This window comes from Podarcis raffonei, chromosome 9 (assembly GCF_027172205.1).
Source record: "Podarcis raffonei isolate rPodRaf1 chromosome 9, rPodRaf1.pri, whole genome shotgun sequence".
NCBI classification, from domain to species: domain Eukaryota; kingdom Metazoa; phylum Chordata; class Lepidosauria; order Squamata; family Lacertidae; genus Podarcis; species Podarcis raffonei.
The window spans coordinates 20,669,705-20,696,496 of record NC_070610.1 but is presented as its reverse complement, the minus strand read 5'-3'; the positions used below and the strand labels follow the sequence as shown (position 1 = coordinate 20,696,496).

Genomic DNA, 26,792 nt, shown 5'->3' with positions numbered 1-26,792 from the left:
GGGAGGGTGGGCGGGTGATCCGGTGCACGCAGCCCAAGAGGACACCCAAAGCTGTGTGTCCAGTATTTAAAACCTTTGACCCCTCCTCCAAATTGGTAACTTCAAAATCTCCCCAGAGACTCGAATTACCCAATCACTGCCTGTGGCCATCCAAACGTATCTGCCCAGCAACAGTGGGGGGGCCTGCTGCCCCCCCGCAACACGTGTTCTCTCTCAGGGAGAACACGCTTTCTGCAACAATCTCTCTCTCTCTCTCATGAAAATCTGTCATTGTTTAATTGAAAATTTCCAGTTTGTGTGCAGTTGCATAATATTAATATTATTGCAAAGCAATTTTCCCTGAAGTAATGCAGTATTCACTCTGCCCTTCCTTATATTCTCTTGAGAAAGGGCTTTGTGTGTTGGCCTCATCACAGCTTGCATTTTCCTAATTGTTTTATGACAATCTCTCAAAGGTAGAAGCTGGTCCATTGGGATGAATGGGGCACTGACTGCCCCACCACCCTCAAACCTTTCCTCAAGCCAGACCCCACCTGCAGGTGTATACTGTAACTCGCAGCCAGTCAGGTGGTGGCTCCCCTGGACATTGGCTCCGCCTACTTTTGGTCCCTCTACTTCTGCCTTACCAGCTTCAGTGGCTCCAAGCATCATTGCTAAAAGAAAATTCCATTCCCACCATGGCTCCTTTCTCTGCCCCAATTGCCTTTTAACCGATACAGTAATTGAATGCATCTTGCTTGTTGCAGAAAGGATAACATTTCCTGTTTGGGTGGACTTGTTTGGAAATACGGCAAATGTTTGATACATAAACAGCATGTGTTAGCACTTTGGAGAGAGAGAGCATATGCTTATTGGTTTGTTCCTTAAATTTGAGACATCGTTTCTTACATTGAAAGGTCGAAAACATTAATTGTATCGTGTCTTGTTAATGAGGAAAATGGCTCTAAAACAACAGAAGTCTTTCATTTCATTTTTGCCGGTCATTAATATTGAACCATTTTTGTACGAGGAAAAAATGCAGGTGTGCATACTGAACAGATCATAAATTTTTGTTAGAATAAAAGGATGTGGAAATGAAGGGATACCGTAAAAGTTAATCCAGAAATCATTAAAGCAATTTTTGCTAAATACCAGAAGATTAGCAATCTAGTGAATACATGTGCCCTGACATTCTCAGTTATTAACTTTCTAAATTACCATATATTGAGACTGGCTTGAAATGAAGACTAGAATTGTTTTAATTGAGAACAGTGAACTATTTTCCCCATGAGATTTAATCTGCGTCATTTGCTTCCCCCCTCTGAGTCTGGAGGAGAGTGAAAGGACCAGTTGCTGAGTCCATCATTTCTTTGCTTCTGGTCCCAGTTGCTTCAACTATTAACCTTTATTCAGAGCCAGCTCTGAGCAATGTAAATGTTAGAGAGCCCAGCCAAGGCCTTGCATCCCAGGCTAACTGAGGAATGAAAGGCTCTGGCCCCATTCTGGAAGAAATGCAGCTTGGACATCTGAGATGGGGCCAGGATGCACCCCCACAACCATTTTATTCACAGGATGCCCCTTTATGCAAGAAATGGCATTGCGATCAGTTGCAGGAACTGAAGGTGGTCGTTGGCAAAGATGGAAGCTAAAGTCCAGTGAGTTGCGTCCCTCCCAGCTGTTAATATGTCTGAAAGAAAAAAAATAGCAATATCAGACCCTCCAAGTGTCCCTATTTTCCAGGGACAGTCCTGGATTTACAGAAGCCGTCCTGGTTTCTTCTGTCTTGATCCTGTAATGTCCTGCTATTCCTTAGGACATCCCTGTTGTTAAGTTGTGGGTGAACATATCAGATGACACAGCAATTCTTCAGACAGCTCTTGTTTATTCACAGCCCAGAACAGAACTGAACTGAAGGGTTCAGCCAGCCTGCTTATACAGAGCACCACAACAATGCAACAGTAACAACTTTCTATAACTATCCAGTCACTGAACGTCACTTTCAATTCCTTATTTGCATATGTGGACCTGAGTGAAAACTATCTACAGTATCCCCCTGCTTGCCCAGGGTGAGAACTTCAGTACATAACACCTGTTTTCATCCGAGGAATATTGGAGGCTATGGAGTTATGAAACCCCTGACCCAAGGAGATAAGTAACTATACAGCCTTTAGAAGACACCTGTAGGCAGCCCAGTATAGGAAAGGTTTTTTTTAAAAAAAGGTTTAATGTTTTATTATGTTTTTATATATTGGAAGCTGCCCAGAGTGGCTGGGGCAACTGAGTCAAATGGGTGGGGCACATGAAATTTATTACGGTCAGAGACCAGCTTGAGAAACACAAATGGAACTACAATCCCAATAGCAAAACAAACATTTAAAACAATATACAGCAATGGATTTTAAGTTTAAAAGTGTGATAGGCATATAAACACATAAAAACTTTAAAATAGACTACCTTAGAGAGATGACCCAAAGTAGCCCATGGATCCTATGGGTGGTGTATTATTATTATTATTATTATTATTATTATTATTATTATTATTATTATTATTATTTAAATAGGACATCCCTATTTTCATAAGAGAAATGTTGCAGGGTATGCAATATATGTTAATGACAGAAGTCTAGCAATGGAGGGGAAAAGGGGATGAGCTGCTTGTTTGGGGGAGCATTTTCCTCATCTCTGGTACCACCCATGTTTTGGTTTCTCTTTCATCTTTCCTGCTTGCTTCTGCTTTAACAAGCTATGGCTGATGTTGTTAAGAAAAAGATCCTGTTTAAGCTTATAGCCGTGCCTTCTGTGAGGTGAGGCAAAGAACCAGCTCTGCGACAGACAGAGGAGCGAATGGTCTGACTTAGTGTGAGGCAGTGCCCTATGTTTCTACGGCTGGGGGAACACTGTGTTGTATTCAGGTCCCGCTGCTGAGCTTATCAGCAGCACATCAGGTTGGCTACAGTGAGCACAGGATGTTAGATAAAAGGGGATTTGGTCTGATCTGGCAGGGCTCTTATTATGCTCTTGGGAAAAGGGAGTGTTGGTGGTATTGTAATCCTTCACATGGGAGCAATACAGGAGGGAGAAGAAGAGTGCATTGAGGTGAACTTGTTTATCTACACAGACTAGGGTTTTTCGCGGTTTTTGAACACCAGCCAAATGTATAGCAAGTACTTGAGTATTTAATTCATCCGTATTCGTACATACTTCTTCCCTTGTTTTTCACTTCTTCATGCAAAATGATGTTTTGGAAACCATTTATTTTGCCCTCGAAGGCAAGGCAGAAGTTTTCATTAACATTATATATGGTAAAACAAAGTCTGAGCTGAAGTAGGCACTGAGATTCCTATTGAGTTTAATGGATCCAAGATTTCATTTATTCATCTTATTTTGTCTTTTTAATTTAGCTTCCCTCCTTTCAGCTTTGTAATATGGCTCTGATATATACATACGACACACACACACATTTGTATTGTATAATTACAACCAATGATGGGAGGGAGAAAGATACTCCTAGTGGGAACAGGGAAGCGGTACAACACTGTAAAATGCTTGCCAAATGGGTGGAAATTAATGTAAATCAAATATGATGCCCTTGCAGCAAAATCCTATGCATATCTAATCAGAAGCAAATCCCATTCTGTTCTATTGACTTACTCCTGAGTAATTGTGTCTAGGATTGCAGCCATAATGCACTATTGCAGGCATCCCCAAACTTGGCCCTCCAGCTGTTTTGGGACTACAATTCCCATAATCCCTGACCACTGGTCCTGTTAGCTAGGGATCATGGGAGCTGTAGTCCCAAAACAGCTGGAGGGCTGAGTTTGGGGATGCCTGCACTATTGTATTGTTTACCATGGTGATAAAAAATTGTAGGATGGTGTTGATGATGATTATACTCCACCCATATGGCTGGGTTGCCCCAGCCACTCTTGGCAGCTTCCAACATAATATATAAAAACACAACAACAACAACAACAACAACAACAACAACAACAGAACATCACACATGAAAAGTGTCCTAATACAGGGCTGCCTTCAGATGTCTACAGAAGGTTATATCATTATTTATCTCTTCGACATTTGAAGGGAGGGCATTCCACAGGTTGGGCACAACTACCAAGAAGGCCCTACTTCTTATACAAAAGCAAACTTGTTCTCCTGGCACGTGGACTCTAAGAGAGGAGCTTATTGAAGAAACTCTTAAAATACATTGGATAGGTCCATTAATATAGTTTATGGCCTGACAGCTGCATTCACCCTTGACCAACCCTCTAGGTTGTGGGTGTGGTCAAAGTGAGTAGCTGTGGATGCCACCTACAGGACACATGGCCCCCTTCTCAGCTGATCCGTGCAGATTATCACCATCATTTGATGAAATGATAAATCTGAAGACTGGGGAAGGGATATTTTGCAGACAGTTCCATGTGGAAAGTGTTTCCGGAAGCAGAACACTTGTAAAGTGCTTCGGGGTGTGTGTGTGGGTGTGTGTGTGAAATATTAATTCAGATATGTCTGCAGTTTTGATCCTCTTTTGTGTGGTTTTTTCTTTAATTCTCATTATGCATGTTAACTCTCTGAAACTTTATGCCTGTATTATATAGCTAAAGTGGGGGAGGAGGCAAACATTGATGGTTAAAGGGGGGAAAACCTGGTGTGTTATTTTCCTACTGTATTTGATTTGATTGTGAAAACTTGAAAATCAATTAATCACACCATCCAACAAGAGAGAGAACTCCTTTGGGAGTTCATTAGTTGAAACCTGGGACAATTGTTCTAGACATAGTCCTATTTAAATGGTATATTTGATTGAATATTAAGATAAATACTTAATGATATTTTTATTTTTATTTTATTTTAATAGATGACACGAGAACAGTATATACTGGCAACACAGCAAAACAATCTGCCCAGAACAGAAAACACTCAGCTTTATCCAGTAGGAATTTATGGTTGGCGAAAGAGGTGCCTATACTTCTTTGTCCTCTTGCTATTGGTTACCATGATTGTTAACTTAGCAATGACGATATGGATACTAAAAGTAATGAATTTCACAGTGGTAAGTAATACTAAGATTTGTTTTTTGTTTGTGTGTATATACATGGCGGTCCTTTGGTGTCAATTTTCAGGGACCTCTGTTTATTAGTTAGACGGCAAATTACTTTTTTTAGCAGGTGCACCATTTCAGTTTTCAGTGGGGAGGACAAAGGGATATGGGGGGAGGCTGGGAGGTGGAAACCCACAGCATAGTTTAATGATTAGCTCTTAAAGATGGAGTCCAACGAAACTAGTCTTGTTTTAAGAGCATTCAGTTGTGCCTACATTCTTACAACATTATTCTAATCCAGGAGTGGAGAATTTAATGGCTCCAACTCCCATCTTGCCCCAGTATGCCTGTCCAATGGCTAGGGATGATGGGAATTGTAGTCCAACAACATCTGGAAGCTGAGAGGTTCCTCATCCCTATGCTTAGACCCTTCCATGTCCTCTTCACATCACTTAGGTCTCCAGTCTGGTGAGGTGTTGGTGTTTTTTACCTTCCATGCCTACAATGATTTGTGGCAGCTTTTCATTCTCCTCTGATTCTCTGTTACAGAGGAATGATTCCATCATCATTTTGCATAGGCAAGTAGTCCCTGGGTGTGCAGAACCATAAAGCTGGCCAGAAACATGACTGTTCCTGAGGAATAATCATGAGGTCCTGAAACAGAGGGTGGGAGATTAATTCTTGGCCCCCTCCCCACTGTTCTGATTCAGTTCCCCTGCTATTCAGAAATTATGTCTACTATGGAATGAATAGCACATTGATACCAAATCATAAAGCACTGCAGATTTATTGTGTAATTTTAAAAAGGAGATGTACTGTCTTCCCCTTGGTTTTTGTTTGATAGAGTATTATTTTGCCTTAGAGAGGTGTGTTCTTTTTATATGTTTTTATTCATACGTATATCAGGGTATATTATGGGCACAATAATTTTTATTTTGAAACGTAGTGTCTTCCTCATCTCTATAGATCTACATTGTCTTGTTTATGTATTAAAATTAGGGGTGTAATGACTGTGCTAAGATGATTCAGTGATCTTGCTCAGTTAAGAATTATTCCTATGTATTGGGGGTGGGGGGAAACCAAGAGTACAGAAACGACCAGAAAGAGCCAGCTAAAAATACAGCGAAAGCAATCGTGTCCTTTGTCATGATACATTTAAATGTTTCTTGCCTGCATTTTAAACATTTTCTTAATCTGGCCATTTCTGTGTTTTGATGCACAGTGTTGGTTGTATCAAATGGAATGTATTGCAACGATAGGTATCAAAGCAATGAGGACTCTGTAAACTGACCACAGTGACATACTGTCTCCCTTTCAAAAGTGGGGCTGAAGAATCCTTTACATTTCCACAACAGTAGAAAGTTACATCTTTATTCACTGAAGCTAGTGGGCAATAGGCTGGAGACAAATATAATGTTTGACTTCATGCCTGTATAATTTACATTTTTCTTTTGTGGGGAAGGTCTATAGCTTAAGTTTTAAAATGCTTAGGAGACCACAGAAGAGAGGTCTGTAAATATCTCTTTACAGCTGGATATTGAGAGGAGTGCTCAAATATGACAGCTAAAAAGAAAATGGCAGCTGCCAGGCTATCAGAGCTGTGAGAACATTCCAGTGAGTTCCCCTTCACCCAAAATCCTATGTCCTCACCCTCAGTCTCTGAAGGTTTCTTTACAAACCTCTATAGGCACAAACCCTATAAAGCAGACACTTATATCAAAAACCCAAACATGTGCAGGTGACGTCAAATATTTCATTAGTATCATCATAAGAACAAGAAAATTATTGTTAAATTGATGGTTCTCATTGAATCTATTATGTCTCCTGACAATGGCCAATCAGATTCCTCCAGAAAGATGACAAGAAGAGAAGGATGCCAATTCTTTCTTTTCCTCAGAATGATCCCTTGCAACATACATTCTTGGCAAGTGAAAATGGTGGCTGCCTGTCAATCAAAACTACAAGGACATTCTAGGGGTAATAAGTTTCTGGGCGGCTCTCAACAAAATATAACAAAACCACAATAAAACATCAACCATTAAAAACGTCCGTGAACAGGGCCACCTTCAGGTGTCTTCAGATCACCCCACAACCACCTCTGATGTGGGAAAGGAACTTGTAAACTGCAAATCTTAAAAGAGTATGTTTCTCATTTAAATTGCATACTATGGAGGATAATTTGGCTGGGGTGATGGTACTTGGCTTTGCATTCTAACAATTTGAATATGGAAAGCACTTTAGACGGGGCTATTTAGGAATGGCACTTCAAAACACAGCTCCGGGTGCAGAAGTCTTGCTGGAAAGTTTGCTTCCTATAGCATATTTTAGAATCATATTTCATATTTAGACTACAAGGTGATGAGTTGACTTCCTTCCCTGCCTGCAGACTAGAGGATTGAGGTCTTTGCTTCACTCGTTTAAGTTGTATGCATGTGGCTACAGTAATTATACAAATGGAGGCTTAACGATTTCCAAAGATAACATTTGAAGTCTAATGCACTTTATACCTAAATCCAGTCTTTCATGACTGTACTGGCTATGGAATTTCAAGAAATCACTTAGCTAATGTGGATTTTAACTGCCCCTTCAGTTCTAAATCCAATTAGATTGTACACAGTTGACAAGTGAAAATTAATCTTTAATCCTCCTTTGTTACTCTGTGAGAATGAACCAGCATCTTTCCTTCCCTATTCAGAAAGGAGCTGTAGAAAGCACTGAAGGAAAATAAATTAAGAGTGATATTAAAAAGCAAGAAAAGAAAAGTGTAAATTGTTCGGGGAACCTTATTGATCTGCCACAATTAGATCTCACTTTCATTATTGCTCTTTGCTATCCCTCAAGTGTGGATTCATACTTGTTAACATTTTATGTTTGAACAAGCTGAACGTGTTGTTTTCAGATGATTCTGTTCTCAGGAAGATTGACAGGATGGTTTGGGGTTTTTTTATTATTATACAGATTGTCCTTTACAGAATTTATACTTTATGTGAGATGGTTAACTTTTGTTCTTCACATGGAGGAATACATAGTAGTTTTACACGGAGGTGAGAGATTCCAGGGGTACCAGATGCCTACCTAGGTTCTGTGTTTCCTTTTAGGAAATGAGGCACAGTGGAGGCTGTGGTGTCTTTATTTACACATATATACAACTTGAGCCTATGATGAACAGGCACATTTCATACTCCAAGAGGCTTCTTCCATAGCCCCAGCATCCTTGGATTTAAGCAGACCCACAACCATTGCTCTCAAACATTGCTCTCCGACCCCTTTCTCTCCAGCCCACAGCTTACTGCTGTTTACCTCTTAACTCTCTCTGCACCCTAGGTTTTCAACCAGTGTGTCGCGGTACCTGGGGTGACTTGAATGATGTTCAGGGGTTCCGCAAGCAGCTCTGCCCCCCTCCCTCCTTCCTTCCTTCTCAAAAGTTTTTTTTAAAGAATTCTGAAGGGTTACCTTTTCATTAAAAAGTATTAACCAAATGATATATCTGAACTTGTCCAAATAGAAGAGAGGAGATGAGGCTGTGATGGTGTAAGGGACTGAGATTTATAAATGCATATAGTTCTAATCTTTATACACACACACACACACACACACACACACTGCTTTTTTCTTGGGGGGGGCACACAGGAGTATACATAACCCTAAACATTTTGTGAATCTTTGTACTTTTGTCTATTTATTGTATTTATTTTTCCTGACTTGAACTATAAAGTCAAAATGAGAGTACCCCTAAATATTTTTATAGAAAAAAGCACTATATATACCGGTATCTCTTTTAAATAATGAACTCTTTGAAGTCCAGTTTTACCACCTACATGTCAGCATTTTCCTAAACATTGAGCTTCCACAAACGTTCAAAAGAAAATGCTTGACTTCTGGTTCAGTTCCCTACCTGCGACCCTCAAGTATAACTGCTTTGAAGCTAAAATAATAATAATTAATTACTTGTTCCACTTGTCGTGTTAACAAGAGATACTTGCCTTAGCCAAGTTCTTTCTTCCTAAGTCCATTAGAGGTTTTTCTTTAGTCTTCTGGAGATAGTAAGTGGAATACAGATGAACAGATACCTGGCAGATACTGATTAGGAAACACTGAGTTTAAGAGGAATCCACAGGTTGAAAAGGAAAAAGGCAAAAAAGCAAAGGTAGCTCTAGTTTAATACGCGGGTGAATATAATACATATTTTCATCCTTTCTTTTAATATTTCTACAATAGGCAACAACCCAACTGTGAAATAAAGATTACTGGGTAGGCTATTGAGGCAGCAAGAATTTAATTTTAACCAAATGAAACTATCCATTAAGCACTAATTTAGAGACTTGTGGGATCACAGTGTCAATATGTTTTTCTTGACTATCCATGAACAATGGTGGTGATCTGGGCAGGGTCTTTTTGATGAAAGTGACTATCTACCTTTGCCAGAAACCATTTGTGTGAAAAAGGACCAACTCTCTCCCCCTTCCCATTGTGGCTAGGTTCTTCCATACCCAAAATTGCCGGTGAGGTAGACCAATCCCCTATTTCCCCCAAATCTGTGGGTACTTCTAAATATATTGGTGTGTATCCAGCTAAGCCATACTCAAGAGTAGGCCCATTGAAACCATGAACTGAAAACTTAGACATGACTTACTTAAATCATTTTATTTCAGTGAGTATGCTTTAAATTTGCCTTTGGCATAGACCTTACTACTCATTCCGTTTCAGAGCTCATAGTCTTATTGCCAGACTTCTTCTTTCCCCCCCCTCCAAAATGGGGATTAGGTACAAATAAAATTGTGGCTCCTCTTAATGGTGTAGCACAGGAGGGGTATAATTTATAAAAGGTAGGTGGACATGGTGGGATTGAGGACACACTGTTCTGGACCTTCAGTTTTTGATATATGACATTCACTTAATGGTTTCCGTCCTCAGTATATACGTTAATGGTAGTATTCTGTTGTATTATATTTTAATAGAATTACCTGAATTTTCCTTTCAAAATGCTAATGGAATTACATCATTGCATTGTGTCTGCTGTGCCTCAATTGTTATTATTTGCAGCCCATGTCCATCAAATCCTCACAGATGAATCAAGTCCAATGTGTTTCTGTAGCTCTCCCAGAGTCTGCAAGACTCAGAAATGGCACCATCTAGATGAAAAGAGAAAGCGTCAGATCTTATTCCATTTGGTGTTATCCTTCACTGCAAAGGAAATGTAAACTTATTGTCATTGGACAAGCGCTAGAAAAAGGAGAATACCTTCCACCGCATTTCAGGCTGAAAAGCTCTAAAAGAACAATGCTTGAAAAGAAAATGCAAACTTGACCAGAAAGGCCAGAATGCCAACCCTGAACTTTACTTTCCCTTTGCATCAAAGTCTCTTTATTCGACTTTTTGAATAAACAATGACCGCTCCCCACATTAAATGGGGGGCGCCCTTTGCGTGGTCAAGCACAGCCCCCTGGACTCTATGTGGCACCATTAGCACAGGCTTGGCTTCACCTTCCCCAGGTGGGATACCTGGAGTTCTCCGCCTACTTCAGCCAGTTGCCCAATCCCGCCTGGGGAGGCGTTGCCAAGGTGATCAGGCCACCCTGCCCACACAACAGGGGGAGGATCATACCTGGGAATCATCAGTTGGCTCCCAATATGCTTGGCATATGTTGCCAGTTGTATTGTAGCTAGTATTGGTCTCAATACTGCAGCCAGTGTTGATCAAGGGTATTAAAAATTACTGGGCACAAAGCAATCTCTTTTAAAATATTTTCATTGGCATTTAGCACTTTTCATTGCTTCAGAGATGCTCTCTCTCTCTCTCTCTCTTTGTCTGTGTGTGTATTCAAAACACTTTTCTAACTGCTTAGCTTCGATCTAAGGCAGGCATGGCCAAACTTGGCCCTCCAGATGTTTGGGGACTACAATTCCCATCATCCCTGACCACTGGTTCTGTTAGCTAGGGATGATGGGAGTTGTAGCCCCAAAACATCTGGAGGGCCAAGTTTGGCCATGCCTGCTCTAAGAAAACAGAGGCTTGGCTGCTGTTTTGGTTTTCCTGATTGGGATTTGTAGACTTTCATAGTGAGCATGCATTTTGGACTCATGATCATCGCTTTGGATAGAGTGGTGCCAATTAATATGCAAACTAGATACTTTCCTTCAGGTTTACTTGCCATCCAGGCAGGAATCCAGTGACTGGGCAGCCTCTCTGAAAATGTAAATCTGCTTACTCTTTACTCTGCTTCTATAGGTGTCCATGGCTTTTCCTGCTCCAGCACTTCAGCAAACATGTTAAAAAAAAACCAGCCAAGTATTTTGGCTGAAGAATCACAGCCACTGGAAGGCACAACCAGTTCGCATTTAGATTTTCATTACACGACAGTAATGAATAATGTTTCAAAACATGGGATACAGCCATGCAATGAACTTTACATAGAACATTTGTTCAGGTGTGGATGCCAGGAAGGAACAGAGATACTAAAAGCAGAGGTTCCCGCATTCTGTGTGTTTTTCTCTGTTTTCTGAAGTTGACATTGTTACAGATAGGAGTTTGTAGGTTCTGTAGAAGCCTTGCTGGGATGGATTTTAAAAATTCAATCTTCACACATATAAAGCCTGTTCTAATTGACTATGACTAAACAGCTGGGTAAGCAAGCGCTTCCCTTGTACAGATGTCTGCACTGGATTTGCAGGCACCAAGAGGCAGTGCTGCTCACTGCATGCCGTGTAGGAGGCCAGGCTAGGCAGGTTTGACTTTGGCATGAGCACTGTTACTATTACAATTATTATAATTCATGCAGGCTGTTGCTCTTGCATCCCTGAGGGCAGCAGCCTGGCAAAGCTGTGGGGGACAGGGTGATGAGGGTGTTGCATATGTCCCAAATGTGTCAACACCATGGACAATGAGAGACAGACGGACAGAGGGAGGGAGGGAGAGGCTCAACTCACTGCACATTGCCTTGGAAACACAACTCATCTGTGCTTCTGATTTCAGCTCCTCTCTGCAAAAGCACCCTTAGGCTCACGCTGACAAAATCGGACTGCGTTTATTTTGATATCAAATGCCTTGGTGTTCGTATTGTCTTAGCAGGTGTTTCCACTTGATTAAGAATATTTATTTTTGTAAAGTGGCAGGTATTGCAACTATTACGTTGTTATCTTTGCTGCATTGCCTGGCTTTCATTTGCTTTAATTTAATATTCAGCTCAGGAAGGGATGGTTATTCAGCCTGGTAAATTACTGAGGAAACAAGCGACATGCTAGTATTTGTTAGGAAGTTTAGCTGCAGGGACCCAGTTCATGCTGCATGTGGTGCCATGGATGTCCTGCGGTTGAAGCAATATTTAACCAGGATATAAGCCTATAATGTGCAAAAGGAAAACACATTAACAAATTGGAACTCACAGTGAACACACACAGAACAACTGAAATTGAGTGGAAGTCATTTGTGTGACTCCCTTTCCTGTTTTATATGTTTACCACAATTGTATAAGTGTGTACCGGCTACTAATGTTGCTGAAGTTTATGATTACCTGGGTCAGTATATATGACAATGGTATTATACAAATCTGTGGCATGGCTGCATGTGGAATTTTTGGCTACCTCACCTCAAAAAGGATATTGTAGAATTGGGAAAGGTTCAGAAAAGGGCAACCACAATTAGCAAGGGGGTGGACTCCCCTATGAGGAAAAGTTGCAGCATTTGGGACTTTTTAAAGGTGAATTTAAAGGGGAACACGATAGAAGTTTATGTAATTATGCATTTTATTTTATTTTTTGCTTCCTTGCTGGGCAAGTGAAGACAAACTACATTTCTCAAGGATCAGTATGATAGTGAGCATATCCGTGACACCATCAATGTGCACGTATCAGCATTCCAAGTGAGGAAACTGGTGGTGAGCTTTTCAGAATTCTCACTGAGTACTTGTCAATATGAACTAGTCCTGAATCCAGCTAAGGAAAGCTCACTGTTCAGTAATATCTCTTATACTTCTTTGGGTGTGAAGCGACTCTAGGTCACAATGGGCAACCTGTGGGCCAGGAGCCACATGTGGTCAGAAAGGAATTACTTTCACTTGCTTTCCAGAGCAATAGCTGTGGTTTGTTGAACTGGGAGGTGGAAGCTCTGAATACTTACTTGAGAGTAATCAAACACAGTAGTGCTTACTTCCGACCAGAGCTACATAGGGTAGGAAATTCTAATCTGAGGTAGCCATGGTGAAGATTGAAAAAAGTGGTCTTTATTCTGAATTAGTTAGTCCAGAACAGTTTTGTCTTTGTCTTTACCCACCACCAGCTTTTGGCCCCTGACAGGTTTACCTCAAGGGAATGTGGTTCTTGACAGAAAAACGCTTGCCCACACCTGGTCTAGTCATTATGGCTTTCTGAGTATACACATGGGGTGGAAAGGGGTTTTAAAGACCTTAAGGGAAGAAAAATGTGAGGACATTATATAAATTTGGTTAGGTTTGTGTTTAAAAGGAACATACATTCTCTGATGTCTGTGATTGCCACAAGGCCTTGTATTATTATAATGTTACTAGGGGCTCCTGCTCCTGCTCACTCCACTCATCAAACCCGTCCATCAAGCCCTCCCTTACCCTCTGCCTGGCCATCCCATACTTCCTTTTACACCTGACCAAACCCACTTCAGTGATATTCACTCCAGCAATATTCACCTGGGCCACCTGCCCCCCCCCTGCTTGCCTGTCTACTGTTCTGTTGTTGCTACTGCAGCTATTGACAGCCACCTGAACTGCAGCAGCATGGCAACAGATGTACAATTATATTATATAGTAAGATAAGCCTGTTTAGCAGGGGATGCTAGGTAACAGGTCCTGGAAGAGAAGAGAGAGACTGCTTTAAGATTTGCCTTGGATCAGGCTTGTCAGGATATTACCAAAATGCATAGGAGAAGACATATGCCCTAATGACAGAATTTTTTTGAATATCCCCTCCCTCTTGTGTTGAAGGAGGAACTTTTATCAGGAACTTTGCAGAGTGAGGTAGTAGTCCCTTTTTTGCTTAAATGGAGAGTGACTATAAGGTTATATCATGCACTTACACTACACTACAATACAATACACACTAACCAGTGAATAAGTTCCAGTGAAAACAATGAGATTTACTTGCAAGTAGGCAAGAACAGGATTGTATTATTTGGGGGGGGGACTTTCTAAGTAAGGGTTCTGCAGTTTTTTTGGGGGGGGGTGTCTATACATTCATTGTCACAGAAAGAATCTGCCAGATAAAATTCTGCCTCTTTTCCTCACATCTTCATGTATTTATTAATCCTTTGAGTAGCAAGAACAATTAACCTCTAACTTCAGCTCTTTTTGTCTTGTTTTTCCTCTAGTCATTGTGCTGACACATGTTATTACATCCAGACCTCTGTTGTTTGCTGGAAAGAGGAGCTCTTGAAACACTATCCTTTCCCCAAGGGCACCTGTCACCTTGTCATTCTGAGGTCTGTTCTACTAACTCATGTGCATTTGAAATTTTAGCTTTTGATTCCGTGCCATTTAGCGAAGCTCCATTTTGCATTCCGGTTTATACGGTTATCAGGGGATGGAGTAGATAGGCAGCACGCGGGTTTTATATATGCACAAGTTCTCAATGAATTAAATAATTGTGAGGTGACAGGGTGCCTGGTTTGGTGTTTGTTTGCGATCAGTTTCAATTAATGTTACTAACTGGTGTTTTCTGTCTTAAGTGGCAAACCTTCAATGGTAAGCTTAGGCAGTCTGATCTCAGAGAGATCAAGTAGGAAAGGATGGGTGTGATGTAATAGCCACCTGCTCCACCTGTGTGCATCAGTGATTATTCCCACACCAGAGTCCTGATCCTAATACAAGGGGAAGGGACATGTATCATTTATCTGCATCACTGAGCACATTATGGGAGGTGAGCATTTTGGCTTTCTGCAGGCTAAACAACATATTAGGTTATTTGCTATACAGTGGTACCTCGGGTTAAGAACTTAATTCGTTCCGGAGGTCCGTTCTTAACCCGAAACCGTTCTTAACTAGAGGCATGCTTTCGCTAATGGGGCATCCCGCTGCTGCCGCACTGCCGGCACGCGATTTCCATTCTCATCCTGGGGCAAAGTTCTCAAGCCGAGGTACTACTTCCAGGTTAACAGAGTTTGTAACCCGTAGTGCTGTAACCCAAAGCGTTTGTAACCTGAGGTACCACTGTATATTAAGAAGCATGCGTAAACTAGCCGCTCTTATTTTGATGGGAGAGAGACTACAGGGAGCCCTGATCCAGAATGTTCTCCTGAGCTAGGCCCCATCTGCAGTGTATATTTAAAACAACAGCATAACACTTTAAACAGTTGTGGTTTAACTTGGAACTGTAATTTGATAAGGATGTTGAGAGTTGTTAGGATACCTCTGTTTCTTTCCTGGAGCTACAATCCTCAGAGTGGTTTAACAGCCAGCCCCTCTTTCCAGGGAACTGTAGCTGTGTGAAGGAAACAGTGTTTTTCTAACAACTCTCAGAGCAAACTTAACAAACTACACGTCCCAAGTTTCTCTGGAGGAAGCCATAGCTGTTTACAATGGTATGATAGTGGCGCTGTGGGTTAAACCACAGAGCCTAGGACTTGCCGATCAGAAGGTCAGCGGTTTGAATCCCCGCAACGGGGTGAGCTCCCGTTGCTCAGTCCCTGCTCTTGCCAACCTAACAGTTCGAAAGCACGTCAAAGTGCAAGTAGATAAATAGGTACCGTTCCGGCGGGAAGGTAAACGGCATTTCCGTGCGCTGCTCTGGTTCGCCAGAAGCAGCTTAGTCATGCTGGCCACATAAGCCGGAAGCTGTATGCCGGCTCCCTCGGCCAATAAAGTGAGATGAGCACCACAACCCCAGAGTCGGTCATGACTGGAGCTAATGGTCAGGGGTCCCTTTACCTTTAAGGCCCACGTGCTGGTTTCCTGCCAAAATCCCCCTGACTCTTATAGCATATTCTGGGATAGATAAACAGCAGCTTGGGGCAGTGCTGTATCTACAATTTTGCTATGGAGGCAAAAGTCTGCACCGCTGCTGCCTCTCCCCGCTTCTGAATAAACTTTGACGTGCGACTGTTCAGTACGACTCCTCAGACTAAACAAAAATCAGGTGGAGAAGTGGAAGCATCAATTAATTTTAATAGCAGAGGGATTCCATGGGCTGGGTGAGTTAGCTCCCAGAACCCCTTCATCTGCCTCCTTCACAGCATCAGCATCACTGGCAGCAGGTTTAATCTCTTGTGATCAGCCGGCAGTTAAACCCACCTCAGGTCAAACAGGCCTAAGTAGAAGAGCAAGTCATTTAACCATACATTGGTGCCCAGTGTTGTCACCAGGGCATAAGAGCAGATCAGCTCAGGCACCCGAATCACAGAGCATGTTCTCCCTCATGGAGAGCACGTGTTGCGGTGGGGGCTGACAAGACACCTCACAGTTGCTGGGCAAAAGAGTTTGGCCATCTTTAAGCAGGGGTGGGCTGTTACTGGGGAGATTTATATGTTGCCATTTATTGATTGACAGCCCTGTTTGTTAAATACACTGCACGCAGTGCCGAGCTTCCTCTTTCGCTGCGTGCTTCGGATCACCCGCCCTCCCTCCCTAATGTTAGGCTGTTTGCTTGACCTTGCTATGCCTGTCATGGGGTCGTCTGCTTTGGGGCAGGGGCCCGGTAGGAATTTTGTCCATTTGGCTGATTGGCTGGTGCCATTTGGTTTTTGCCTACTCTGTAGCAAATCGTCAAGACTTGTAAGGTTGCAGTTAGGCATTGGTTTGGGAATTGGTTGGTGGAGGGGTATGGATTTGGCTGTGCCTGCCCCTCCAAAATGCTGCTGCTGCAAGGGTTTTCCATTAAAGGAACCCAGGGGCTCGCCATGCTTTTGTCCAAACCCCCTGGCAAGGGGCTAGGGCCACGCAAGAGCCCCTAGGAGCATTCTGGGTGAGGTGAGGCATGGTTCCCAGTCCCGTCTCTCTCCCCAGGTGACTTACCCTTTCTGACTTTGCGGGGGGGGGGGTGCGAATGTCAGAGCTGTCCCCATGCAGGGTCAGTTAGTGCTACCAATGCCTAAGCAACCACTCACATTGCTGTATTTTTAAGAAAGTTTTAAGAAAATTATGCCAAAAACCTTAAACAAAAATCAAGTGTCATTGTGTTCTTATTTGGGGTATATGGGGACCTCGACGCGCAACAGGGCCAGCATTTCACATTTTTACGTAAATGAACATCTGTAGCTCTGTGATTTTCAACTTCTTCTATTTCTTTCATGGAAAGTGGCAAGGAGTTAGTGTGAGTCTGGAATTCAACAATTCAAGGGGCGAGAGTCTTCTGTATCTGCGGTGCCTAATGGTTGAAAAACTATGTGCTCCATTGGGAGCAAATTCTCTCTGGCATTGCCCTGTACTCTCAAAAAGAGTATTACTTTGGTGACTAGTTTGGTCCATAGAGAAATATGCTGTAATTAAATTGTCTTTCGAGGTGTTTTGGACTCCCTCTTAAACTTGTGCAAACTAGCATTTATTGATTTCTTTAATTTTAAAAAAGAATTAACTATTGCCTCTGACACAACATTTGCTTTCAAGGAAATAAAACTGCACCAGATAAAGATTTTGTTGGTAGAATGTGAAAGCATTTCTAAGGGAAATAATGAGAGATTTCAGATTCATGGTGTGTATGAGTGATAATTACTTCAGGTGCCTACAGTTCAGTTTAGAAGCGAGTCCGTTAAATAAATCAGCTGTACAAAAGGAACATGCCCTGAAAATGATTTTATTGGAATGGGTTTGTAAAAGGGAAAGCGTTTAAGGACATTTCCTCACTCATTGCTTCGTTTCATAAAATGAAAGTGAGCATGAATTACAGAATGTTTCATGAAAAGCTAATCTCAGCAGATATAGCCCACCACATTATTAGTATGTCTAGGAACGGGATTGCAAAGAGGAGTAAATGGGATGGCAAAAGGCAATTTAAGCAATCAAGGCCTATAAATATTTCACAATAGTGTGCCCTACTTATCTGAACATTTTGGCTGGGGTAGTATTTCAAAAGGTTGATAATAAGCCTATAAAATACAGCTGGTTATTAACAAAAATGAAAAGACTTCCTCAAATATTAATTACTACATCATGGAGTGCATTCCATTAGCAACGCAGAGTGAACCTTTTTGTAAATTCGGTATTGATGGCTTGATAATTGCATTGGGAAACAGATTTTATTTATCAACCTGTTGCGAATTCCTCTGAAAACAATTAGAATAGTGTTCTCATGTTCTATGATCCTATCTTAAGCAAGGGAGTGTCTGGCTTTGTGGGAAATTTTGTTCTGTGCCGTTGTGGCTAGAGGGGCATCAGTAAAATAAACCAGCTGTATGAAGAGATATATGCACAGTGAACAAATTATTATAGAAAAGGACTTATAAAGGAACTGAACATTTTATTGCTTTTCATAGGAAACCTGCTGTCTCTCTTTACCTTACGAGGGCAATGGTGATCTCGGCAGGATGAGAGTAAGACAAAGAGACAAGGAAGACAAGCGCTAACAAAGCTGATCAGGGTCTGTGGTAAAAGTTTCAGAAGCAAAGAATCAGACAAAAATGGGTTAGATGTCACTTAAGGGAAGCCCATCCACCCCTCCCTATATACAAATTTGTGAGCTTATTCCCATAGAACAATTTCATGTCATGCTGCCATGGTGTCATGTTGTGCCAGAAGCGGTTTAGTCATGCTGGTCACATGACCCGGAAAGCTGTCTGTGGACAAACGTCGGCTCCCTTGGCCTGAAATCAAGATGAGCGCCACAACCCCAGTATCCTTTGACTGGACTTAACCATCCAGGGGTCCTTTACCTTCACCTGGGTACCATTATTATAATTCGTTGCATGACACTGAAGCATGAGCCACCTCTAGTTGTCATAGTCAAGAATAGTCCAGTGGTCCTTTACCTTATAACTTGGCAGGGCAAAGCTAATCTTCAGGTGCCAGATATGACCATAGGAAAAATAACCCGTTCTACTTTTATAGAAAAAGAGGTGCTGGAACTCACCATGGGCACCTCCTTTGTTAATGGCAATGGTGCCCACCTGAGAGGTGCCAGAACTGAGTTCCAGGCAGTTTGGGCGGGGAAAAAGCCCTGAAAATAACTGTTTAATTGGCTAGCTATTGTAGGTCATGATGTCTGCTGAACCGTGTCCTCCTCTTTCATTTTGCAGTGCCTGTCATTGTTTTTACCCAAATACTGTAGTTTGATGATGTTAGTATCTGTATTCTTGAGAAGAAAAGAATTTTAATTCCTGAAAAATATTTAAACACAGTGCCGAAAGGGCACCATAACTTTGTTTCAGTTTTAATTATGGACCTCAAGCCATAGTAGCTAGAGTGTAAATCATACCATATGCTTATTATTATTAAATTAATTTTATTATTTATACCCTGCCCATCTGGCTGGGTTTCCCCAGCCACTCTGGATGGCTCACACAGAATAAGAATAAGAATAAGAATAAGAATAAGAAAGCGATAAAACATCAAACATTAAAATCTTCCCTAAACAGGGCTGCCTTCAGATGTCTTCTAAAAGTCAGATAGTTGTTTATTTCCTTGACATCTGATGGGAGGGTGTTCCACAGGGTGGGTGCCACTACTGAGTAGGCCCTTAGCCTGCAACATTTTGTTGTGGACCCTCCTTATTTTTGTTTCAAGAAAAAGAAGTACATCTGTTGCCTCCTGAAACTTGTCAGAGCTAATCAGAATGCAATCTCAGTCTGAGGGTAGGACTAGATTCCAGTTGATGGAACTCTTCAAAATATCAGAATAATCTAGCATGTGTTCTATTGCCAAGCTAGGAAACAAATGCACCAAAGGACTTAGTGATAAGTTCTGAAAAGCAGAACTGATGGATTTCAGGAAACCCAAAGCCATGGGAGCTATTGCGTAATAGCTTACCTGCTTTGAAGTTTTGTTTTGTTCAATAGGTTTAAGAAATACACTTCTTTTTGTCTATTTCTTTGTAAGTATGGGGTTATTTAAAGCTGATGTTTCTACTAACTAATTACTTGCTGAAGAACAGCTTCAAATGGGTCTAAGTTGGAAAGGCTGATCAAGACTCTGGAAGTCAAATGGGTTGTTGGTCTGGTGTTTGTTTACCATAGAGTTAAAGAAGGACTATTATGTTGCACCAGGCTGTACTGGTTAGAAGGAAGATGGTGGTACCAGAGAGGCACAAAATTGGGAGTTTGGGGCAGCAGAGGGGATAAATACAAACTGCTGGCTTGTCTTCTATTGACTTTTTGACTCAGCTGACAAAAGTGACAGTAATCAAGTGCAAAAACAATAAAATGTTCAAAACGGTTACCATTACCGGCAAAATGGAAACAATTCCCTGTCACAGAAAGTGATGGAAAATATATTCTGGAAGGGCCTTGTTGCTGAAGAAATCAATCACTGTCCATAGTACAGGTATTGGGCTGATGTGTTGCTTGCACAAAGTGTGCCGGAGTTGACAAGAGCTTTCCATAAGACTTACAATCATTCTGGAATGTACCACTTGTTTGACAATTTTCCCCACAGCAGTTTTAACAGCTATGAAAACAAAAAGGATGTTCTAATGTCTCTTTCCATTAGTGTAGCTAACTTACCCCTTTATACTTTAAGGACACTCTTTGTGGGTCAAGGTGAGAACCTGATGATGGTGATTTATTTTTTTAAGTGTGTGCTTTTTTAATAAGTTTAAAGTACGCAAAAATTAAAATTATAAAAAAATTATTAGTTTTCATATAACGACGGTGGAAAATATAATATATATATTATAGGGTATTAAATGTTTTTGTTTTTAATTTTTCTTTAAAAGTCTTTGACCACTACAAATATTTCTATATAGTGTGATTAATGTGTGTTTAATGGCGAATGTGCATAAACACAAAGAACTGCAAATTGCCTAAAAGTCAGGAGCATGTGATCCTAAGTGGGGGAGGGGGAGGAGTCAAGTAAGTGCTTATATATGAGCCAAGAGAATCATGATCCAAATCCCCTATGGATTTTATACTTGCAACATCAACTGTATCTCAGTCATTAAGCTCAGCACGCCAGTGAAGTCAGCAAAACCAATAAGAACAGACAGAGGTACTAAATTTGAATTCAGGGAACTACCACTACCACTTTAAGACTCTCCACTCCTTAGGAAGGGGGCAGAGCCTGAGAAATATCTACCATCATGGAATCAAGGACTGATTTCTCTTGTTAGCACTGAAAGCAAACTATGACCACAGCTCTAGAATTCTTAGCATATCTGTTCCACCCAACTCAGGGCTGGATAGCATCTGTTGCTAAAACTGGAAAATTGGCATATGGCAATAAATTAGTAAAAGAAGAAAAACATACTAATAGATAGATCTAAAACTGGTTCATTAAAAGAAAAAGAAAAAACCCCAACCATATTTGATTCAGATGCAGCCATTTAAGATGTTCTGCTCTTCCTCTAATTGTTTTTAAAATGATGTTCAACCCTATAAACATGAAAAAATCTTGGCTGAAGTTTGAATTTTAAGGCATTGACTCAAGGACTCTATAATTTGAAGTCTGTCCATTAGACTAAATATGGCTTAGAATTTGATCCAAGACTAATGGAGGATGCATTACTTTCCCCATTACCTTACCCCATTATCGGTAAAATCTTTCTCTCTTTTTTTTAAGCACACACACACACACACACACACACACACACATATATCTTAAGAGTGGCCAATTTCTCTCCATCATAGACAAATAATCCCATCCCTATTCAGACCTGATTTTAGCGGGGGAGGGGCATGGGTTGTAAATATGATAAATCTCTTAGTATGTTCAGACAATAACATAATTATTTCACAAAATTTAGTGGCACTCATACATACTTCATTGCCATTGTAAGGAATTGAGTATCCATTACACTAAGAACAAGAATGTAATATTTGGTCAGATTCTCAACAGGAACTCCTCAAATATAGGTCACGGACTGTAATACATAAACAAGTAGATAAGGGCCCAAGACATCTGTTCTCAAACTGATGAGAGGCTTCACATGTAGTAGAAGTACCTGGAATAGTCCTCATCTCAAAATGCAGAATATAGAACTATATGCCTGTAGAACTCTAGGAATGAGAAGCACAGCAGCTCAGATGCTTTGGCATTGACATCTATGCATGGATGTTCTGGAGGAAGGGATCGTAGTGAATAGCAAGAGAAAGAGATCATAGAATTGTAGAGTTACATTATAATATTTTGCATGCAATTTTGCATATAATTAGCGGGTCTTTTGTAAAAATTGCATGTGTGCTTCAGTCATAAGCAGGTGCTTGATGCAAGAGGTGGCCCAATGCAGGAGAAGCTCCATCAGCTCAGAACTACCCCATTAAATCAGTGTATAAATCAGTTTCAAACTTATCCACCCCTAATCCTTGTAGCAGACGAATCTTGTCTGATTCCTGTACAGCTTGTCCCCACCCCCTTCCCTCTCAAATTTCATCATGCACTCCTATAATCTTGGGTCAAGAATGTAATTAACAGAAATCATGCTGCATCACCCTGTTTTGAGCTGAATCTCCTTTCAAGGAATTGACAGGTTTCACATGCAAAATTGTATTGTATTACAACAGAACGTCGGGACACGGGTGGCGCTGTGGGTTAAACCACAGAGCCTAGGACTTGCTGATCAGAAGGTCAGCGGTTCGAATCCCCATGACGGGGTGAGCTCCCGTTGCTCAGTCCCTGCTCCTGCCAACCTAGCAGTTCAAAAGCACATCAAAGTGCAAGTAGATAAATAGGTACCGCTCTGGCGGGAAGGTAAATGGCATTTCCGTGTGCTGCTCTGGTTCGCCAGAAGCAGCTTAGTCATGCTGGCCACATGACCCGGAAGCTGTACGCCAGCTCCCTTGGCCAATAAAGCAAGATGAGCGCCGCAACCCCAGAGTCGGTCACGACTGGACCTAATGGTCAGGGGTCCCTTTACCTTTACTACAACAGACCGTCAACTGAATTAATCTCTGATATTTTTTGTTTCTTGTTATCTTAGGCTTCCTATTGATCAGTGAAATTTGGAGAAGTGTGAAATCTGATGGATAGATGTGTTCTGATCCAAGGGGTGAGGATCAGACCAATTTTGATAGGAATTTTGTATAGACTGAATTCCTCAAGAACCCCTCCATCCCGTTTAACAATACAGCCTTAGTCACACTTCATGGATGGGAAACCGAAGGATATAATGACTATTTTTCTCCTATGATTGAAGTGTAATTTTAAATATTTAAATCTGCTATGTATGACTTGAATACTCAAAAGCCATTCATTAGCTCATCCTTTATTACCCTGTCCAATTAATGAGTGCCTATAAATTTTATATTAATATAGAACTCCTTTTGGACTCAAACAGTTATGATTGTTCATGATGTGATGGTGACAGAAAATAAATACAATTGCCTGATGCATAAACAGTGCAGGAAATATTTATTACTTGCAATAAAACTGTCTCCAGTCAGCATAATGATACATTGAAAAGCGGTGTTGAGAGAGAAGACTCGTAAGGAATGAGTAGGTTAAACTGAGTTCATTGCAGTCTGTAACAAAGAAAGGTCTGAAATTAATAAACTAGTATTCATACTAGGGCCTGCTGGGGAAATGTCTAGATCTCAGATAACATAGCAAATGGATTGCTCCACAACAGCCCAGGCTAAAGGATCAATCCTAAATATGGGTAGCCAGGATTATTTATGTCAGCTTAAGTTACACCAGATCACTGCAAACGTACCATGTTTATCTTAATGATACGTGGATTAGCCTTTTGCCACCCACCTGAATTCGACTAAGTGGCCATTATCAAGCTCTCTGTTGTTGCCCATACAGCCTGATTGTCTGCATGCTTAAAAGGTAAAGGTAAAGGGACCCCTGACCATTAGGTCCAGTCGTGACCGACTCTGGGGTTGTGGCGCTCATCTCGCTTTACTGGCCGAGGGAGCCAGTGTACAGCTTCCAGGTCATGTGGCCAGCATGACTAAGCCACTTCTGGTGAACCAGAGCAGCGCACGGAAATGCTGTTTACCTTCCCGCCGGAGTGGTACCTATTTATCTACTTGCACTTTGACGTGCTTTCAAACTGCTAGGATGGCAGGAGCAGGGACCGAGTAATAGGAGCTCACCCTGTTGCGGGGATTCGAACCACCGACCTTCTGATCGGCAAGTCCTAGGCTCTGTGGTTTAACCCACAGCACCACCTGCGTCCCTGTCTGCATGCTTACTCACAAATAAATCATAGGATCAACTTAGCATGGTAAAGACTTTTAAGAAGTCATTGTTGTTGTTTGTGGGCGTTATTCTAAAGAAGGAGGAGGAGGAGGAGGAGGAGGAGGAGGAGGCAGCATAATGACACTTCTAAAACTCAGCATCAACTTTGTCACCTTTCATAGCTTTAAAATACACCACAGACTTAAAACATTTGCAAAAGGACAAAACAGAGGTTAGTGATCTGAAGGATTCAGGAGGGTCTGAGAAAGGTGCAGTCATTTATCATGGAAGGGAAGGGAAGTTAGAATGGCTTATAATTGAGAAAATGACAAATGTTAGACATAGTTTAAAGTAATTAAGCCCTTTTCACATACAGGCAAATAGTTACCCAGTGGAGCTAAAAGGAAGTAAATTTTGAACAAATGTCAAGAGAACCTGTCTCTTACAGCAGCTAATCAGCACATAAAAGTCCTTGCTGGAGAACGCTGTGTACACCAAATGTGGTCTGAATTCTTTTTGAATAGCACCTAATTGTATTGTCTTTTATCTCAATTGTGGCTTTGTAAGCAAAGCAATAACAGTAGCCTGATATATATTCAGAGAAAGTTTTGACTGTGGGAGAACAGTACTGCTAAATTTAAGCAAATTTAATCAGTGAAAATGAGGGTTTAAGTTTCTTCCATTGAAATTGTTTGGGATCAAACACACTTAATTTCAGCTGAATTGTGCCCCATTTTCTTATGGATTATCTAGACCAGTGGTTCCCAATTGGTGGTCTGTGGACTCTAGGGGTCCATGTAACCCACCCAGGGAGTCAGTGGCACAATTCACATATCAAAAACTACCATAGAGCTATCTAAATTTTGAAAGGTAGAGGGTTCATGGCTTAGCTAATTGGGAACCATTGGTATAGATGGTTGCCTAGTTTTCCTCTAAATATTTCCATGTATGGATGTTTCATTCCCTTCCCCCAAACTGGATGAGATCTCAGAGAAGGATGACCTTGTTGCCAGCACTTGCTCCTGCAGCAGACGTAGTCAACATGGTGCCCAGAGGCAGAGCTAGCTGCTCCGGCACCTGGAGTGGTACACATTTTGTGCACCCAGGGGTGGGGCTAGTCACCCATGGGGCGGGGCTAGCATTCCAGGGGTGCTCCACCCACAGCGAGCAGCAAGCATCCCAGGGGGGTGCGGCAATATCACCCTCCTCAGGGATGACACCCAGGGTGGACTGCACCCACCGCACCCCCTTCCTTCTCCAGTGATGGTGCCCTCCAGATGTGGTTGACCTCCAGAGCCCATCAGCCCCCCGCCAGCATAGCTAGCAATAAGAGATTGTGGGTGTTGTTATTCAGCAGCATCAGGAGGGCCCCTTCATATATAGGATTCAAGGAGAGTCAACTATCAAGTGCCTTCTCCCAAGACTGTTACCTGGGTGGGAAGGTGCCCTGCTTTTGCAAGCTGTAGACTCAGGGGAAGCAATGAACCCTGATTGGTTCAGATCTCCTGGATCAGACCTGATTTGTGGGATGCATATATATAACAATACAGTCTCCACAGGGAAAAGAACATAACATTAAGTTTATGGCATCATTTTAAATGGTCTTAAACATCGTCATTCCATACAGGTTCTCCACATAACAGGTTTGTGAGGCTGGTGGGAGACGTTTGCTTTCTTTTCCCCTTATGTATGAAAAGAAGGGAGTCCAGGTTTCATCAAAGGTCAGTTAATCATTCTGAACTAGCTATATCCCAGTTAATCATTCTGAACTAGCTATATCCCAAATATTATTGAACCTGGGATTGCCAGTGATACCACTAGACATGTGGCGGTAAAAAAAAAGAATTAAATCTTTATGCTGGGTAGTAGGATTGGAATCTGGGTTTAGTGAAAGCAGAGTTAAAGCTGGGTTTGGCGAGAGAGGTTGTTTAACAATTTTGGAGAAAATATTGCAGACCAAAATACAGAAACAATTTTGCATTCCCACCAAGCATGAAAACACTTCCTCGGACCCTTAAGCACAGTAAATGAACAGAATCCAAGACCCAAGGGTATGGTGCCCATCTGACAACACAGGTCCTCATGTCCCCGAGTCCTATTTTGGAGGAGAAACATCAGATCCAACACATGTTCAGGCTCAGGCCTCTGCTGATACTGCAGGGAGAGGTGGGGCTTCAGAAAGGGGTGGAGCCTCAGGAGCAGCTACAGTTGACGATACTACACCTCACCTTTCACAGCTCACTGACCCCATAGCTGAGGAATAGCCATGTTCTTTCCAGATGTTGTTGGGCTCCAGCGTGGCTGGTGACCAGAGATTATGGGACTTATACTGGAGCAACACTGGCTATCCCTGGTTTACTTCAACAACTTCCCTGCTGTCTATAAATGTTTGGTCTCTGACCTACTGAACACCTCCAGTAAAACATGCCTTTGAGCCATACAGTGGGAAAGTGGGGTTCTGAGCACACGAAGTGAAAGAGAAGCTTTCTCACATATTTTCCCCCTTTCATGTGGAGAGTGTCAATAGTGAAGGGGCCCCAAACTCC

At 41.7% G+C, this 26,792-nt stretch overlaps 1 protein-coding gene across 1 annotated transcript in view; it reads left to right on the top strand.

Annotated features, from left to right (window-relative positions):
* SGCZ (sarcoglycan zeta) overlaps positions 1 to 26,792 on the top strand; it is a 551,579-nt gene that overhangs the window by 338,828 nt on the left and 185,959 nt on the right. Inside the window, exon 2 of the mRNA XM_053402397.1 lies at positions 4,838 to 5,032. Coding sequence (XP_053258372.1) covers positions 4,838 to 5,032 — 195 coding nt within the window. The remainder of the gene's footprint in view (positions 1 to 4,837; positions 5,033 to 26,792) is intronic.